Source organism: Oncorhynchus mykiss, chromosome 19 (assembly GCF_013265735.2).
Source record: "Oncorhynchus mykiss isolate Arlee chromosome 19, USDA_OmykA_1.1, whole genome shotgun sequence".
Taxonomy (NCBI): Eukaryota; Metazoa; Chordata; class Actinopteri; order Salmoniformes; family Salmonidae; genus Oncorhynchus; species Oncorhynchus mykiss.
In genome coordinates this window covers 15614542-15634869 of record NC_048583.1, presented here as the reverse complement: position 1 = coordinate 15634869, position 20328 = coordinate 15614542, and the positions used below count along the sequence as shown (strand labels likewise).

At 44.4% G+C, this 20328-nt stretch overlaps 2 protein-coding genes across 2 annotated transcripts; both read right to left on the bottom strand.

Annotated features, from left to right (window-relative positions):
• Positions 1-620: 620 nt before the first annotated feature.
• On the bottom strand, positions 621-12401 carry LOC110498536. The gene is made up of 7 exons (XM_036953745.1): positions 10594-12401; positions 10127-10257; positions 9765-9929; positions 6848-7009; positions 6361-6472; positions 5823-5944; positions 621-2122 (listed from the first exon to the last, which is right to left on the bottom strand). The coding sequence occupies exons 1-7, from the start codon at positions 10847-10849 to the stop codon at positions 1199-1201; spliced, it is 1872 nt and encodes a 623-aa protein (XP_036809640.1). The 5' UTR covers positions 10850-12401; the 3' UTR covers positions 621-1198.
• Positions 12402-12770: 369 nt separating this feature from the next.
• LOC110498468 (sal-like protein 4) lies at positions 12771-18170 on the bottom strand. The gene is made up of 6 exons (XM_021575097.2): positions 17590-18170; positions 17087-17217; positions 16683-16874; positions 14711-14863; positions 14265-14376; positions 12771-14139 (listed from the first exon to the last, which is right to left on the bottom strand). The coding sequence occupies exons 1-6, from the start codon at positions 17870-17872 to the stop codon at positions 13172-13174; spliced, it is 1839 nt and encodes a 612-aa protein (XP_021430772.2). The 5' UTR covers positions 17873-18170; the 3' UTR covers positions 12771-13171.
• Positions 18171-20328: the final 2158 nt, after the last annotated feature.

Below are 20328 nucleotides of genomic sequence, written 5' to 3'. Positions count from 1 at the left end.
TACTCCATACATTTTCCTTGACACCCAAAAGTACTCGTTACATTTTGAATTCTTAGCAGGACAGGAACATAGTCGGTCAAATTCACGCACTTATCAACTGAACATCCCTACTGCCTCTGATCTGGCGAACTCACTAAACACACATGGTTCGTTTGTAAACTATGTCTGAATGTTGGAGTGTTCCCGTGGCTTTCCGTAAATTAAAAAAGCAAGAAAATTGTGCCATCTGTTTAGCTTAATATAAGGAATTTGAAATGATGTATACTCAAGTATATTTTAAACCAAATACCTTTATACTTTCACTCAAGTAGAATGTTACCTTTTAGTAGAATGTGCCTTTTACTTGAGTCATTTTCTATTAGGGTATCTTTACTTTTACTCAAGTATGATTTTTGGGTACTTTTTCCACCACTGATTACACACATAAATCTCCTATGATCAGTATCTTTGAAGCTGAGAGCAGATTTGTTTAGAACAAACAGTGTGTTAGCAAGAATAGAGTAGAATGACTATTCCATCTACATCACCTCACTAAGGTAAATATGTAACTGTCCTTGTTCTAGCCTAGGTTTACAGTCACTAAAAACAGGTATTTACACAAGCACGTTTCATATTTTTTTAAATTATTATAATTTATTGAACTAGGCAAGTCAGTTAAGAACAAATTATTATTTACAATGACGGCCTATCCCAGCCAACGCTGGACCAATTGTGCGTCGCCCTATGGGACTCCCAATCACGGCCGGATGTGAAACAGCCTGGATATGTCCTGTTCCAAGAAGAACCCCAAGAGGCTGGACCGTCCCCCTAAGAACAGAGACGCTGGACACGGAGGGGCAGGGGTGAGCACCAATCCAATAGGTCCCCCTCAGCTGGCCCTCGTCTCCCCCTCGGCAGAGGGAAAGACCCCGCAGCTCCAGCTCCGAGAGCGAGTGACATCAGCGATCTCCTCCCGAGCATGCCCATTGGTCCTCTCATGCATGCAACTAACACTTCCTGCTAGTCTTTCAGAGTTGACTTCACGTTTCCTTCAGGCACCTTCAACACGTTGCTCCAGAACATGACATGTTAATAAAGGGTTAATGAGGGGTATGTGGTTAATTACCTTCTTATCCCAAGACACTTCACATGATAACTATAATATGTCAGGTGAAGAATAATTCCCAGACATCCCCTGTGTACATCTCAAACCACACTGCTACAAATTTTTTCCGTTGTGGACACTCTTATGTCTGGTAAGGTTAGTCAGGAAGGAGAAGCTCTTGTAACATAGTTTGCACTTGAAGGGCTTCTCCTTGGTGTGAACGGTCTGGTGCTCCTTCAAATAGTTTGCCCTAGCGAAGCACTTCCCACACGTGGGGCAGGAGTAGGGCTTGTCAGCATCGGTACTAATGCTCGGCCTCTCACCTTGTGACCCAATGACACCAGAGGAGATAGAAGCAGGAGCCACCGTCCTCAGGTGGTTAGTCTTTGAGCTCCCTCCGTGACCTCTAGCCATTGTTTGGGTGTTGTTGGGATTGTTTGCCATGTTATAGGCTAGGTACCTCTTGTGAGGTACACCCATCCTGACCCTGTCTGTATTTGTGGGGTAACCATCACCAGGAAGGCTAGACCCAGGTCCAGGTTGTCTATGAACCCAGTCACCAGGCATTAGACGAGACCCTGAAGGAGAAGACAGACTTGCTGATAGACTACCACCAGGGGGGTCTCCCACCACTCTCTGTGAAGGCTGAAGCCCAGGGTAGCCTGCTCTGTTCATCATGGATACAGTGGTGTTTGTTTCATAGGAACAGGAGGGTCCATCTCTATCAGGCCCAGGTCCTGCTCCATCCCTGCACTGAGACTGTGACGAGAAGGGTCTGGGCTGCTGACTGGAGCCTCTGTCTCTCTGATGACCACCAGGATTGAGGTTGTTCAGTCCACCTGTCCACTGGTTGTGTTCTGTGTGATGGTGGAGTCTCTGTCCCTCGCGGTTGGGACCTGGTTCTGATTCAAGAAGAAACCGTGACGGCTCCTGATCCAGTGTCCTGATCCGCGGCCAGGGTTTGTGACCAGCCACCTCAGATATCCAGTCTCTCCTTCCAGCAACACCGGACATCAGCAGGTCCTCATGGACTGCAGACTGTAAACACACATTGAACAGAAGAGCATATAAAGATGTATAACAAACTCCTTGCTGTACACACAGAAACATGACATATATAATATGCTAACCACAGTCAAGCCCATCTTTAACACTGTGATTCAAGTACCTAACAATATGGAGTTTATTATGTGTTGATTTGGTATTTGGTATTTTATTAGGATCCCCATTAGCTGTTGCAAAAGCAGCAGCTACTCTTCCTGGGGTCCACACAAAACATGTAAAAATGACTTAAAATTTGTATTTTTTATTTTTTACAAAAGGCAGATATAAGCCTACATATCAATACAGAAACACAAACTATCTAGGTCAAATACGGGAGAGGCGTTGTGCCATGAGGTGTTGCTTTATCTGTTTTAGGAAACCAGGTTTGCTGTTCACTTGAGCAATATGAGATGGAACGGAGTTCCATGCAATAATGGCTCTATATAATACTGTACACTTTCTTGAATTTGTTCTGGATTTGGGGACTGTGAAAAGCCCCTTTTGGCATGTCTGGTGTGGTAAGTGTGTGTGTCAGTTGACTATGCAAACTATTTGGGATTTAACACATTGTTTCTTATAAACAAAAAGTGATGCAGTCAAGTCTCTCCTCAACTCTTAACCACTGACATGCATAGTAGTTATATCAGTCCTCTGATTACAATGAAGAGCAAGAAGTGCCGCTCTGTTCTGGGCCAGCTGCAGCTGAACTAGGTCTTTCCTTGCAGGACACGACCACACAACTGGACAATAATCAAGATAAGACAAAACTAGAGCCTGCAGGACTTGCTTTTTGAATTGTGTCAAAAAAGCAGAGAATCTCTTTATTACAGACAGACAGACCTCTCCCCATCTTTACAACCATTGAATCATGACAGTTTACAAATCTAAGGTGGTGCCAAGTAATTTAGTCTCCTGAACTTGTTCAACAGCCATACCATTCATTACCAGATTCAGCTGAGGATTATAACTTATGGAATGATTTGTACCAAATACAATGCTCTTAGTTTTAGAGATGTTCAGGACCAGTGTATTACTGGCCACCCATCCAAAACAGACTGCATCTCTTTGTTATGGGTTTCATTAGCTGTGGTTTTTTATTTTTTTATTTTACCTTTATTTAACCAGGCAAGTCAGTTAAGAACAAATTCTTATTTTCAATGACGGCCTGGTAACAGTGGGTTAACTGCCTGTTCAGGGGCAGAACGACAGATTTGTACCTTGTCAGCTCGGGGGTTTGAACTCGCAACCTTCCGGTTACTAGTCCAACGCTCTAACCACTAGGCTACCCTGCCGCCCCGGTTTGCTGGTTGAATCATCAGAATACATGGACACACATGCTTTGTTTAATGCAGATCATTGGTAAAAAAAAAAAAAAAAAAAGAGTAGAGGGCCTAGAGAGCTGACCTGCGGTACACCACACTTTACATGTTTGACATTAGAGAAGCTTTCATTAAAGAAAAACCTTTGATTTCTATTAGATAGGTAGCTTTGAATCCACAATATTGCAGATACAATATGGCACATACATTTTTCAACAACAGCTTTTGGTCAATAATATCAAAGGCTGCACTGAAATCTAACAGTACAGTTCCCACAATCTTCTTATTATCAATTTCTTTTAACCAATCATCAGTCATTTGTGTCAGTGCAGTACATGTTGAGTGCCCTCCTCCATAAGCACGCTGAAAGTCTGTTTTTAATTTGTTTAAAGATAAATAGCATTGTATTTGGTCAAACATGTCTTCCAACAGTTTTCTAAGAGCTGGCAGAAAGCTTATAGGTCTGCTGTTAGAACCAGTAAAGGCCGCTTTACCACTCTTGGGTAGCGGAATTACTTTGGCTTCCCTCCAGGCCTGAGAACAAAGACGTTTCTCCAGTCTTAAAGATATGACAGATAGCTGACTCAATAGCCACTCCCACCATCCTCAGTAGCTTTACATCTAAGTTGTCAATGCCAGGAGCTTTGTCATTAATGATCGATAACAATAATTTTTCCACCTCTCCCACACTATCTATACAGCATTCAAACTTGCAATGCTTTTTTTATTATTCGTTTTTTGATTTTGATGCATGAATACGATGGCTCACTGTTTGTTTGTTGTTTGACCACTTTGCCAATTAAGTAATCCAGAGCCAGAACACACGTGGGTAAAGCGGAGGTTTGACAATTATTCATTGGCTTTGATACTCTAAACCCTAAACTTCAACTAAATATTGTAATAAATAATGTGGAAAGTTGAGGTGAATAAACTGCTTGGAGTAAACCTGGATTGTAAACTGTCATGGTCAAAACATGTTGATGCAACAGTAGCTAAAATGGGGAGAAGTCTGTCCATAATAAAGCACTGCTCTGCCTTCTTAACAACACTATCAACAAGGCAGGTCCTACAGGCCATAGTTTTGCCACACCTGGACTACGTTGCAGGTGCCACAAATAGGAAAATTACAATTGGCTCACAACAGGGCAGCACGGCTGGCCCTTAAATGTACATGGAGAGCTAACATTAATAATATGCATGTCAATCTCTCATGGCTCAAAGTAGAGCAGGGATTCACTACTTGCTTTTGTAAGAAGTGAGAAGTGTTGACATGTGGAACGCACCGAGCTGTCTGTTTCAACCAATAGCAAACAGCTCGGACACCCATTCATACCCCACAAGACATGCCACCAGGTCTCGTCACAATCCCCAAGTCAAGAACAGACTATGGGAGGTGCACAGTAATCCACTCTGAGGCACATTAATCTGCAGGTTGAACATGGTGAGATTGATACTGCAGTTTGTTTCGGTGATTTTACAGCTAACTAGCTACTTTACATACTGATATTGTATTTGGTATTATTGTGTGCAGCAATGTTTGCTAGCTAGCCAGCCAGCCAGCCAATAGAAGAGCACTGCATTGCGTAGCCGACTTGAGCGGCAACAGATTTCCACAACGATTTCCTTCATAAATACAAATACAAAATACTTTGATTGGTTAGAGTCGATACAATCGCCGATGACTTTGTGTTGTACAACGCCACTCGTCACCACAAACGACTTCAACTATGGCAGCCTCAGACTAAAGTATGTATCGAATGACAAAGAAGCAAAATCATCAGGCTAATAGATCAGGCTAATAAGATGATAATAAAGTCATCAGGCTAATAGAACGCAGGCTAAAGGCAGCACCTGTTAGGGGGTTAACCTGATGTGCCATCAGTCTCTGTGAATCACAACTATAGGAGCATCCCTAACCAAAAGTCTGTGTCTGTTCTTTCCATTCCCGTAGACCAAATCTACACCTCGCCCTGGTCTCAGCCAGTCTGTTGTCATGGAGATGTTGTTTTGACTGTTTCTGGTTGTGGTTAACAGTGTTGTTCCCCAGCCCAGAGTTTTACCTTTTTTATATATATATATATTTCTTTCTTCTTTGTGATATCCAAATTGGTAGTTACAGTCTTGTCCCATATCTGGCGAAGGTCGAGAGCCGTGTGTCCTCCAAAACACGACCCCACCAAGCCGCACTGCTTCTTGACACAATGCTTGCTTAACCCAGAAGCACCAATGTATTGGAGGAAACACCATACACCTGGCGACCATATCAAAGTGCATTGCTCCCAGCCCGCCACAGGAGTCGCAGGAGCACAGGAGTAACTAGAGCCCCCCCCCCCCCCCCCCCCCCCAGAGTTGAGGACACTTTCCCATCCACTGACCTCCACCAAGTCACCTCTGGTTGTGGCCTGCTCAGTGATGATGTCCCCTGGTGCCTTGGCTGCATCCGTCTGGGAATCCAAGATGGTTGCCCAGTCTCCTCTATTAGCCTCTAGCCAACCACCTGCAGGAAGAGGTTACAAAATAGACTTTCCAAACATGGCAGAGAACTCCCCATATTGAGTTATTTTTTTGTCTATTACCTGGTGGAGTTCATACATTACATGTGTTTTTGTATGTAAACACAAGTTGTAATGTTTTAATTTTATGAATGAAGAAAAAACAAAAGCCAGGAATATCACTATTACCACTGTAGATGTATTACTGTATGGAGGCTATATGTATTACTATTCCCATTGAAGATGTATTACTGTATGGAGGCTATATGTATTACTATTCCCATTGAAGATGTATTACTGTATGGAGGCTATATGTATTACTATTCCCATTGAAGATGTATTACTGTATGGAGGCTATATGTATTACTATTCCCATTGAAGATGTATTACTGTATGGAGGCTATATGTATTTCTACCTTACCTTGCTCCCCCATCTTTATTCCACTCAGCAGGTCAATGCTCTCTGGTTCGTCTTCTATCGTCTCCTCTTTGACCAGCAGCAGATCAGGCTTCCCATCCTCCATGTCTACTGACTGTAAGAGATACAGAGTGAGAGGATGTTGGATCAAGAAATCTGATATGAGCACCCTGCTATGGCGCACCTTCTGATGTATTGCTATGAGTACTATGCAAACATGTTATTTGATACTATGCACACGTTAGTTGATTTGATTGACACTTGACACTTTAATGGTCTGATAATTTAAAGGCATGGTCCCACACTTAATACAACATGCATCAAGACCTGGGCCCGTATCCACGAAGAGTCTCAGAGTAAAAGTGCTGATCGCTATAAAGTCTTATTCATTATGATCTAAAAGGCAAAACTGATCCTATATCAGTACTCCTACTCAGAGAGGCGTTGTGGATACGGCCCCCAATACCACAGTAGTTTACATTGGGCTCACCTCATTGAGACTGTGTGTGGTCCTGTGCTGCTCAGCTGGTTTCTCTGTGAGTTCAGGAGGAGGTGTAGTCTGGTTGTCCTCCATGTCCATGGGCCCCTCAGGGTTCCCCAGACTGTCCTCACACCCCTCCTCCTTCACCAGCAGCACCTCTGGACCCTCCTCCTCTTGGAAGAGACAGGTGATACAGATCACACAGACATACACTCAGAGTGTTTACCCATCCTCACTACATTTGAGTCCTATACTGTAGTTACAGAAGTATTTAATCGTTGCAAATGCAAATGAATTACTTAAAAATCATACAATGTGATTTTCTGGGTTTTTGTTTTAGATTCCGTCTCTCACAGTTGAAGTGTACCTATGATAAAAATGACAGACATGCTTTGTAAGTAGGAAAACCTGCAAAATCGGCAGTGTATCAAATACTTGTTCTCCCCACTGTATATGTATATTAAAAACATAAATTAAACAGATTTTGGTTTATTATTTTTTTTCTCAGAAATATCACACTTACTTAAGTATTCAGACCTTTTACGCAGTCAAAGCACCTATCGCAGCGATTACAGCCTGGAGTCTTCTTGGCGCTACAAGCTTGGCACACCTGTATGTGGGGAGTTTCTCCTATTTTCTCTGCAGATCCTCTCAAGCTCTGTCAGGTTGGATGGGGAGCATCGCTGCACAGCTATTTTCATGTTCGATCAGGTTCAAGTCCGGGCTCTGGCTGGGCCACTCAAGGACATTCAGAGACTTGTCCCAAAGCCACTCCTGCGTTGTCTTGGCTCTGTGCTTAGGACCATTGTTCTGTTGGAAGGTGAACCCCAGTCTGAGGTCCTGAGCCATCTGAAGGTTTTCATCAAGGATCTCTCTGTACTTTGCTCCGTTCATCTTTCCCTCGATCCTGACAAGTTTCCCAATCCTGGCCGCTGAACAACATCTTCACAACATGTTGCCACCACCATGCTTCACCGTAGGGACGGTGCCAAGTTTCCTCCAGACGTGACGCTTGGCATTCAGGCCTGTTCTTGGGGGGACCTTCAATGGTTGGGTTCCATGGCTGAGCCGCACACAAGCCTAAGATCACTATGTGCAATGCCAAGCGTCGGCTGGAGTGGTGTAAAGCTCGTAGCCATTGGACTCTGGAGCAGCGGAAATGGTCTGGGGCAATTTTTCATGGTTCAGGCTAGGCCCCTTAGTTCCAGTGAAGGGAAATCTAAACGCTACAGCATAGACATTCTTTGCTTCCAACTTTGTGGCAACAGTTTGGGGAAGGACTTTTCCTGTTTCAGCATGACAATGCCCCAGTGCACAAAGCGAGGTCCATACAGAAATGGTTTGTTGAGATTGGTGTGGAAGAACTTGACTGGCCTGCACAGAGCCCTGACCTCAACCTCATTGAACACCTTTGGGATTAATTGGAATGCCGAATGCAAGCCAGGCCTAATCGCACCAACATCAGTGCAAGACCTCACTAACGCTCATGGCTGAATGGAAGCAAGTCCCTGCAGCAATGCTCTAACATCTAGTGGAAAGCCTTCCCAGAATAGCGGAAGATGAATAGCAGCAAAGTGGGGACTAACTCCATATTAATGCCCATGATTGTGGAATGAGATGTTCGACGGGCAGGTGTCTACATACACTGCATGGCCAAAAGTAAGTCTCAACTAAATATCTGCATGATAAACTACACTGTACAAAAATATAAAAGCAACATGTAACGTGTTGGTCCCATTTTTCATGAGCTGAAATAAAGGATCCCTCATTCGCACAAACAGCTTATTTCCCAAATATTTTGAGCACAAATTAGTTTTCATCCCTGTTAGTTAGCATTTCTCCTTTGCCAAGATAATCCATCCAACTGACAGGTGTGGCATATCGCATAGGTGCAACTTGTGCTGCTGACAATAAAAGGCCACTTTAAAATGTGCAGTTGTCAGACAACACAATGACACACGTTTTGTGGGAGCATGCAATTGGCATGCTGACTGCAAGCATGTCCACCAGAGCTGTTGCCAGATAATTGAATGTTCATTTCTCTACCATAAGCCGCCTCCAACGTAGCTTTAGAGAATTTGGCAGTACGTCCAACCGGCATCATAACCGCAGACCACATGTAACCATACCAGCCCAGGACCTCCACATCCGGCTTCTTCACCTTCAGCATCATCTAAGACCAGCCAATCGGACAGCTAATGAAACTTTGGGTTTGCACAACTGAAGAATTTCTGCACAAACTGTCTCCGGGAAGCTCATCTGCGTGCTCGTTGTCCTCACCAGGGTCTTGACCTGACTGCATGTTGCATTTATATTTTTATTCCATGTACAATGCTTTTCTCATAAAAAGTGTCTTGAGGAACAAAAGTAGTTGAATGGAAGTAATGAAATAGGCATTTCTGAACATCATATAGCCGTGTGAATCGGAAGGTGCCATAGTCATGGACACTGTGTCGCGATCCCTAAGCATGCGTAAAGCGACATTTGTATTTGTCTCTAAGCTTTCCCTGTAATCCCAGAAGTCCCTGGTGTTGACCTGCGAGTGTCCTAAATTAAACTCTGCATTCCATGTCAGAGGAGCGTGGCCCTCCACTTTCACAGTCACCTTATCGACAACCAGGCCCTCTCCTTTCTTATCTAGGCACCCTTCAGAATATACACTAGTACTGTACCGGTTCCAGTCCCCTCTCATTGGATTAGTCTGTGTATCTAAACCCACATGCAGGTCACCATGTATCATCTCGGTCTTTGTAGCACATCAACAGGACGGATCATTTACAATCAGTAACGAGTCACTTAAATCCCAATGGGACAGAACCGCGCTCGGGCTACTGTAAAGTAAATACTCTGAGAAGGGAGGATAGCCCAGTTGCCTCAGCCCCGTTATAGTCTCTGTCTTGAGGATGGCGTTCAGCGTTCCACTGACCTCTGTGATGCTGTGTCGAGTTCTGGGCAGTGCTGGGGTGGTGACGGGGTCTTCTGTGGATACAGGGGGCACTCCAGTCTGGATATCTCTGCAGTACCTTGGGTCCTCCTCTCCTGCAGACTTCTCCTGCTTGACCCCAGGACCTGCAGCCTCTGCATCTGCAGACTGACACAAGAAGAGAGGTTATTATCAGTACATGAGTTGAATTGGATAACAATGTTGTATGGAAGTCTCACAAGTTCCACTATGGCAGATACACAAGGATGTACAAGTAAGCAAGTAAATAGCTGAGGGGAGACTTCCTGAAATAAACAAGCCACATTAGATGTACTGTAATTCATATGTTACACTATGACACTAACCTCTATCACCATAACATGCTGGGATGAGGTTCCACTTCCCTCAACAACCGTGATTGGTTGGTCATCTCTCCATGTATTGTGTCCCGCTGGCTTCACAAAACCTCTGTGGCCTCCAGTGAGATGTCCTTCACCTAAGAGAGTGGTTGGGGGGAAATAGGTGGTTAGGTTAGGTACTGTGTTGTCAATGCTCAACACTATATTGTCAAGTAAAGTATTTGACACTGTCTTCAATTGGCAAGGATATAAGGTAACATATCACACAAATATTCATAAATAGATTGTTTTCAATGAGTAAGTAATAGGAAATGTAGTAAGTCAAGAATATGATAGTGCCTTTGTGCAAGACTGCTAAGTAATCAGGGGAATTATTGCATACAATCCAAAATGACCAAGACCCAACTCTGATTAACCATACAATATGTGCTTAACACATGCGCAGAGGGGAACGGGCCTTCTGCAAAATGTACCTCTTGCCATTCCTCTGTATCGGTCGAGGATCTTGACACTACTGGCGAGTGCGCGCTCCCGTGATACCTTCAGTTCCAGTAGCTGTAGTTTCCTTCGCAATCCCCTGTTTTCTTTCTGTCTTTGAGAAATTTCCAAACGAAACACTGCATAGTCGTCGTCTACGAGTTTACAGATCTCTTCCACGGCTGTATTCGCTAGCACCTCCATTATGGAGGCTATTTGAGTGTGAGAAACCATTACGTTACAGTTAGCCATTCTTAGCGGCTAGCTAGTTAGCATTACCTAGATAACATCCATCAACCAAGTCTTGTCTCCAACGCTAGTTAGCATTACCTAGATAACATCCATCAACTAAGTCTGGTCTCCAACGCGAATTAAACGCTACATAGAGGAAGTATGTGATATTTGGAGTTCCAGGGTTTTAATTTACGTCTAAATAAAAACGCAAACGTTGTAACTGTTATTGGTCACGGTTCACTTCCGTTTACTACTTTGTTAATTTCCGGCAGACGAGACGATGTGTTGCCCATTGCTGCCTTTCACAGGTCGGAATGCGGATTGCACATTTTGGTCACAAAAAAAAACAGTGAAATAGTAATGGACCAACCCCGGGACCTATATACTATCCCCCAAAACCACCACCCCATCCCACTACTTTGGCCCTGAACGATCCTACACCAGGCCTGGGAGGATCGAACCCCATCTCTCAAAACTCCCCATAGATCTACAGCACTAAAATCTCTCACACACAAATATTTATCTGCTGTTGCGACTATCACATCTATCTAATGTGATTTCTGCTCCATCGGTGCAGTTGAACACCATGGCCATAAACGCAAGAAATCCAACCTTATTAAAACTCATCCTCTCTGGATCTCTCTCTTCAGGCCTACTCACTTGAGGGGTGACCTGATTACAAACCTTTTAAAAGAGAGAAACAGACAACTTGTATATCTCCCTGTTGTGGACACTCCTATGTCTAAGGCTACTCAGGAAGGAAAAGCTTGTAACATAGTTTGGACTTAAATGGCCTTTCCTTGGTATGAACGGTCTGGTGTTCCTTCAAATAGTTTGCGTTGGCGAACCGGTTCCCACACGTAGGGCAAGAGTACAACTTGTCGCCATCCGTCCTAACACTCGCCCTCCCACGTTGTGACCCAATGACACTAGAGGAGGTAGAAGCAGGAGCCACCAGCCTCAGGTGGTTAGTCTTTGAACTCCCTCCTTGACCTCTAGCCGTTGTTGGGATTGTGTGCTGTGTTATAGGCTAGGCACCTCGCGCGGTGAAAGCCCATCCTGACCCATCTGTATTGGTGGGGTAACCATGAGGTAACTGAGGAAGGCTAGACCCAGGTCCAGGCCTTCTATGAACCCAGTCACCAGGCATTAGACGAGACCCTGAGGGAGAAGACAGACTTCCTGTTAGACTCCCACCAGGGGGGTCTCCCACTACTCTCTGTGAAGGCTGAAGCCCAGTGCGACCTGCTCTGTTCATCATGGATACTGTGGTGTTTGTATCATAGGAATAGGAGGGTCTATCTCTATCAGCTCTAGGCCCTGCTTCATCCCTGCACTGAGACTGTGAAGAGAAGGGTCTGGGCTGCAGACTGGATCACTGACTGCAGCCTCTGTCTCTCTGATGGCCACCAGGACTGAGGTTTTTCAGTCCACTGGTTGTGTTCTGTGTGGTGGTGGAGTCTCTGTCCCTCCCGGTTCAGTCCAGGTTCCGATTCGGGAAGGAAAAGTGATGGCTACTGATCCATGGTCCTGATCCGGGACAGGATATGTGACCAGCCAACTCAGAGGTCATCTCTCCCACCAGTAACACTGGATATCAGCAGGCCTTGATGGACTACAGACTGCAAACAAAGATTGTACAGAAAAGCATAAAGGTTCATTTAAGAAACGCTTTGCTGTTCACACAAAAACATGACTTTATAAAATGTTAACCAGTCAAGCCCATCTCTAACACTGTGATGCAAGTACCTAACAATATGGAGCCATTGGAGTTTATTATTAAAAAAAATCCATGTTGGTTGATTCAAGAATGAAGTATAATGTTTTGGTTTGACTGAGATAAGAGAAACTCAGTCCCTTGCAACAACAATAACCAAGTCAGTCAGCACAGACTCAATTTTATATTTAATTTTAATAAAATGGTCAAACACTCACATAGTGAAGTACTGAACTTTTATTGCACAAAATGATACATGACAAGTAGAATAACTTTGGTAACACTTGACCTTTTCTGTACATCTGACACCCTTGCTTTTATAAATTATTTTAGAATACTTTGGAAAAGGTTCATTACATTACAAACAGCTTCATTGTTTTATATCAAGTAAACATGAATCAAGGCACTATCCTTACCTCACTATAAAACACCAGCATCAACCTAAAGGGACTAAGTTGGTCACTCTTCATCAGTGAAGCATGTTTACAGACACCATCACACCAACCATCACCATATAATCTACTCTGCCTCATCATACTTATTATTTTGTCAGTTTCCTTTACATCCAAAACCAACAGAATTAACTACAAACTAACTAGTACTACATTACATGTCACTATACTCTATACATGTGCCGTGTGCATTTTCTGCTGGTGTATCCTGAGGTAGCTCCTCTCTGAGAACCTCTTCCCACAGTGTGTACAGGCGAATGGCCTCTCTCCTGTGTGCATCTTCAGGTGCATCTTCAGCTGGTGCTTGTGGGAGAACCTCTTCTCACACTGGGGGCAGTTGTAGGGTTTCTCTCCTGTGTGGACCCTCTGGTGCCTCTTCAGCTTGGACGAGTGTGAGAAACTGGCCCGGCACAGGTGGCAGCCGAATAGTTTCTCCTCCGTGTGTATCCTCTGGTGGATCTCCACCTGTTTGGGGAAACTGAAGGCTTTCCCACAGAATGAACACAGGAAGTGCTTCTCTTTGCCACCGGAGCTACTGACAGCGTTACTACTACTGTCATTTGTCAATGGGCTTGTGTAGCCATTTAGTGTTGAGGCACTGGCATTGTCTGATGTCTGGTTTAACATTAGGAGAGTGTGAGGAGGATGAAGGCCAGGGAGTGTCTGTGTTGTCGCAGGGTCCATGTTCCAGTTGATAGATCCTATAGAAGGCAGGCTGAAGGAAGCATCTGTTAGGGGGTTAACCTGAGGCGCCATCAGTCCCTCTGAATCACAACTATAGGAGCAGGATGGAGCCTCGCTAGCCGAGACTATGCCTGTTCGTTCCTGCTGCATACGAACCTGGCCTCTCCGTCCCCGCAGACCAAATCTACACCTCGCCCTGGTCTCAGCCATCCTGTTGTCTTGGAAACTAAATTCAGTTGTTGTTTTGTGTTCCAATGTCTGTTTCTGGTTGTGGTTAACATTGTTGTTCCCCAGCCCAGAGTTGAGGACGCTGTCCCATCCACTGACCTCCACTCTGTCACCTCTGGTCCTGACCTGCTCAGTGATGTTGTCCCCTGGGCCCTTGTCTGCACCCATCTGGGATTGGGAATCCAAGATGGCCACCCAGTCTCCACTGTTAGCCTCCAGCCAACAACCTGCAGGAAGACTTTAGACTTTAAAAACACAACAGAAAACTCTACATATGGAGTTTTTTTGTCCATTACCTGGTGAAGTTTTTGTATGTAAACATAAGTTGCTGTAGGCTGTATTGCTCCCTTACCTTGCTCCCCCATCTTTAGTCCACTCAGCAGATCAATGCTCTCTGGTCCATCTTCTATTGTCTCCTCTTTGACTAGCAGCAGATCAGGCTTCCCATCCTCCATGTCTACTGACTGTAAGAGATACAGAGTGAGAGGATGTTGGATCTGATATGAGCACCCTTCTATGGAGAATCTTCTGATTGGGCAATGAGAGATTGCTATGAGTACTATACACTATTTAATGGTGTGATAATTGAAAGGCATGGTCCCACACTTGTGACAAAATTCATCAAGACCTGGGCCCGTATCCACAAAGAGTAGAAGTGCTGATAGAGGATCAGGTCCCCACCCGTCTACATGGTCTCATTATTATATAAATCTTAGATCAGCACTCCTTCTAGGACAGACTTTGTGGATAGGGGCTCTGACCGAATACCATTCAACCAATAGTTTACAGTGGGCTCACCTCAGTGAGACTGTGTGTAGTCCTGTGCTGCTCAGATGGTCCCTCTGTGGGTTCAGGAGGTGTAGTCTGGTTGTCCTCCATGACCATGGTCCCCTTACGGTTCCCCAGACCCTCCTCCTCCTTTACCAGCAGCACCTCCAGACCCTCCTCCTCCTTGAAAAGAGAGATGTTACAGATTCCACAGACATATACTCCCTCAGGTATGTACACACAGATAAACACACTTTCAGAGTCTTTACCCATCCCCACTCCGTTTGAATCCTATACTGTAGTTACAGAATTACTTCATTGTTGTTAAACCCATCATGGCGGACATAAAACTGTTGTGGGTAAAATATGTGTCAGCTATGAAAAATCAAGTCATCAGACAAACCTGACTAAATTAGTTTGACGTAAACTATAATGACGTGTACAGTAGGTGTTTGTTAGTGTGTGGGTTTGTGTACGTATATATAGTAAGTGTATAATGGTTATAACGTGCTTTAAGGTGTATGCAGAATAGGGTGAAATCAGATGCTGTATACTAAAGAGAGTCTCAATGAAAGTCTTAGAATGAAAAGTCAAAGTCTTAGAATGAAAAGTAAAATGGTGGTGTTTATTGAACATAAACAAGTTTTAAATACTCCATATGAAAACCACACATCCATGTCTCAACTAAAAATGAGCATAAACTTGATAAACTGCAATAATATTCTCGGGAAAAATGTATTGGGGGGGGGGGGGAAATTAAGTAGTTTATTGGAAGTAATGAAATAGGAATTTGTGAACATCATATATCCTACACAGTACAAACACAATATGTAACGGACTTTAGGCTTATATATCACATGTCTGGATGGATTTTTTTTACCCAGGAATATTCAACACAGAAATCTGTTACTCTCATTATTCGAAATTCATCTGTGGATATTTTCTACTGACAACAATGAAAATGAATCTTTGTCTTTAATGCAGGGTTTGTCTAAACGTCAGAAGCGATCGAGTGGAATGTTTACTTCCTATGTTATAGAGTGGAATGGTTTTTCTGCAGGTGTATCCTGAGGTAGCTCCTTTCTGAGAACCTCTTCCTGCAGTGTGTACAGGTGAACGGCCTCTCTCCCGTGTGGACCTTCATGTGCATCTTCAGGTTGCCAGACTGGGCGAAACGCATGTGACACTGTGGGCAGCTGTAGGGTTTCTCACCTGTGTGGACCCTCTGGTGCCTCTTCAGGTTGCCAGCCTCAGCAAATCGCATGTGACACTGGGAGCAGCTGAATGGTTTCTCCCCTGTGTGGACCCTCTGGTGGATCTCCACCTTCTGGATGCAGCTAAAGCCTTTGTTACAGAACATGCAGAGGAACCGTTTCACTTTACTACCGCCTGATTTTGGTCCCCCTCCCTGAACCTTTGCCCTTTGGTCGTTTGAGTTCAATACCTGATCGGTAGGCCCAATCGACGTGTTCACTGGTTTGTGATCCCTGAGCGTGTGTAAAGGGGAGTGGGTCATGACATCTGGATTAGTCTCTAAGCTTTCCCTGTAATCTAAGAAATCTCCCCCTTGTGAGTGTCCTTCTCCTAAGTGAGTTTCATTCCATATCAGAGGAGCATCGCCCTCCAATTTCACAGTCACCTCATCTACGACAATAACCTCCTCTTTCTTATCTAGGCACCCTTCAGCGTATAGACTACTACTGTACTGGTTCCAGTCCCCTCTAGACAGATCAGTCTGTGTCTCTAAATCCAATGGAATGTTGCCAGGGTCCATCTCTGTAGTGTAAGAACAAGACGGATAATTGACCGTCTCTAACACGTCACCTGAGTCCCGATGGGAATGAACCGTCCTCGGGCTACCATAAAGAAAATACTCTGAACCGGGAGCAGGAGGACAGCCCAGTCTCTCTGGGTCTGACCTATGGTCAGATCCTGTGTGTAAGAGCCTTTGTGTTACAGTTAAAGTCTCTGACTTGAGGACGGCATTCGACATTCCACTGACCTCCGTGATGCTGCGTCGGGTCCTGTGCTGGGGCGTCGTGGCGTTGACGAGGTCTGCTGTGGCTACAGGGAGTGCCACTCCAGCTGCTGCTCCAGTCTGGATGTTTCTGCTGTGTTGTGGGTCGTCTTCTTCAGTCCTCTCCTGCTTGACCAGAGACGATCCTCCAGAACCTGCCGCCTCTGCATCTGCAGACTGACAAGAAGACACTAGGTTATTATCGGTACATTAGTTTAATTGGATAACAATCAGGGAATTTAATAACAATGGGAAGTCTCACGTGCTCTCATATGGCAGATAATTATGGATGACCATGTAAGCAAATTAATGGCTAAGGGGAGCCTTTCTGAAATAAATGAGCCACATTCTACATACTTTAATTTTGAATGTTACACTATGACACTAACCTCTATCACAATAACATGCTGGGTTGAGGTTCCACTCCCCTCATCTACAGCTATGGGTTGGTCATCTCTCCACGCATTGTGTCCCGTTGGCTTCACAAAGCTCCTGTGGCCTCCAGTGAAATGTCCTTCACCTGAGAGTGTGATTGGGGAAAAAGTGGTGGTTAAGTAAGTTACGGTCAATGCTATATTGTACACTATTGACACTGTCTATAATTGGCAAGATGTAAGGTAACACTTATTAAATTCTAGATATACCATTTATTGATCAATGTCTTGTATTCACATTGTTTTCATTGAGTAGATAATAGGAAATTCAGTTAATAAAGAATCTGGTTAGAATATGATAGTGTCTTTGCACAAGTGCTTGCTATCCTAAAATTGACCAAGACCCAATTCTGGTTAACACATCTGAAGACATGTGCAGAAGGTAACGGAGCGACAGGCACTGAGCTATTAAATTAACCGCGACAGTTCGTGGAGCCTCAGCCTTCTGCAAAATGTACCTCTTGCCATTCCTCTGTATCGGTCGAGGATCTTGACACTACTGGGACGACTGGCGGGGACGCGCTCTCGTATTGTCCTCTCTGCGCGCTCCCGTGCCACCTTCAAGTCCATTAGTTGTAGTTTCCTCCGCAACCCCCTGTTTTCTTTCTGGCTTTGAGAAATTTCTAAACGAAACACAGCATAGTCGTTGTCGACGACTTTACATATCTCTGCCACGGCTGCATTCGCTAGCACCTCCATAATGGAGGCTATTTGTGTGTGGAAAACCATACAGTTAGCCATTGTTAGCAATTAGCTAGCGTTACGTAGCTCTATCAACCAAGTCCTTTCTCCAACGTGAATTAAAGACCACCTGCGGTAAGTATGTGATGCTGTACAGTTAAATTAGTCATATTTTGAGTTCCATGGTGTTAATAAACGTCTAAATTACAACAAAAAAACCGCTAACGTTGAAATTGAAAAAATGCACGATTACTGTTCACTTCCGTTTTCTACTTCTTCTTTGGTATCATGGTGTACGTACATTTTGTTCGTGCATGTCGCCACCTACTGTGTGATCGGCCACGTTACATTTACAAAAATAAAAAACGGGCAAAAGGGAGAAAAAAACACCACCAACTAACCCAACACCTATAGAACACGATTTCATAACACAAATAAAAATCACCACCCAATTCCACTACTTTAACTGTTTGGGTTGATGGGGCTCTTTCGTTCAGCAGACCATGTAACTCTTCAATATCTCTATATCTCTATATAACAATATATCTCTCATCATCACTCAATACCTAGGTTTACCTCCACTGTATTTACATCCTACCATACCCTTATCTGTACATTATACCTTGAAGCTATTTCATCGCCCCCAGAAACCTCCTTTTACTCTCTGTTCCAGACGTTCTAGACGACCAATTCTCATTGCTTTTAGCAGTACCCTTATCCTACTCCTCCTCTTTTCCTCTGGTGATGTAGAGGTGAATCCAGGCCCTGCAGTGCCTAGCTCCACTCCTATTCCCCAGGTGCTCTCTTTTGATTACTTCTGTAACCGTAATAGCCTTGGTTTCATGCATGTTAACATTAGAAGCCTCCTCCCTAAGTTTGTTTTATTCACTGCTTTATCACACTCTGCCAACCAGGATGTTCTAGCTGTGTTTGAATCCTGGCTTAGGAAGACCACCAAAAATTCTGAAATTTTCATCCCTAACTACAACATTTTCAGACAAGATAGAACTGCCAAAAGGGGCGGTGTTGCAATCTACGGCAAATATAGCCTACAGAGTTCTGTCCTACTATCCAGGTCTGTACCCAAACAATTTGAACTTCTACTTTTAAAAATCCACCTCTCTAAAAACAAGTCTCTCACCGTTGCCGCCTGCTATAGACCACCCTCTGCCCCCAGCTGTGCTCTGGACACCATATGTGAACTGATTGCCCCCCATCTATCTTCAGAGCTCGTGCTGCTAGGCGACCTAAACTGGAACATGCTTAACACCCCAGCCATTCTACAATCTAAACTTGATGCCCTCAATCTCACACAAATTATCAATGAACCTACCAGGTACCTCCCCAAAGCCATAAACACGGGCACCCTCATAGATATCATCCTAACCAACTTGCCCTCTAAATACACCTCTGCTGTCTTCAACCAAGATCTCAGCGATCACTGCCTCATTGCCTGCATCCGTAATGGGTCAGCGATCAAACGACCTCCACTCATCACTGTCAAATGCTCCCTGAAACACTTCAGCGAGCAGGCCTTTCTAATCGACCTGGCCGGGGTATCCTGGAAGGATATTGATTTCATCCCGTCAGTAGAGGATGCCTGGTTATTTTTTGAAGTGCCTTCCTAACCATCTTAAATAAGCATGCCTCATTCAATAAATTTAGAACCAGGAACTCGCCCAAGCCTTCCCCATTTCTCCTCCCAAATCCAGTCAGCTGATGTTCTGAAAAAGCTGCAAAATCTGGACCCCTACAAATCAGCCAGGCTAGACAATCTGGACCCTATATTTCTAAAATGATCTGCCAAAATTATTGCAACCCCGATTACTAGCCTGTTCAACCTCTCATATCATCTGAGATTCCCATAGATTGCAAAGCTGCCGCGGTCATCCCCCTCTTCAAAGGGGGAGACACTCTAGACCCAAACTGCTACAGACCTATATCTATTCTACCCTGCCTTTCTAAGGTCTTCGAAAGCCAAGTCAACAAACAGATTACCGACCATTTCGAATCTCACCATACCCTCTCTGCTATGCAATCTGGTTTCAGAGCTGGTCATGGGTGCACCTCAGCCACGCTCAAAGTCCTAAACGATATCTTAACCGCCATCGATAAAAAACATTACTGTGCAGCCGTATTCATTGATCTGGCCAAGGCTTTCGACTCTGTCAATCGCCACATCCTCATCGGCAGACTCGACAGCCTTGGTTTCTCAAATGATTGCCTCGCCTGGTTCACCAACTACTTCTCTGATAGAGTTCAGTGTGTCAAATCGGAGGGTCTGTTGTCCGGACCTCTGGCAGTCTCTATGGGGGTGCCACAGGGTTCAATTCTTGGACCGACTCTCTTCTCTGTATACATCAATGATGTCGCTCTTGCTGCTGGTGAGTCTCTGATCCATCTCTACGCAGATGACACCATTCTGTATACTTCTGGCCCTTCTTTGGACACTGTTAACAACCCTCCAGGCAAGCTTCAATGCCATACAACTCTCCTTCCGTGGCCTCCAATTGCTC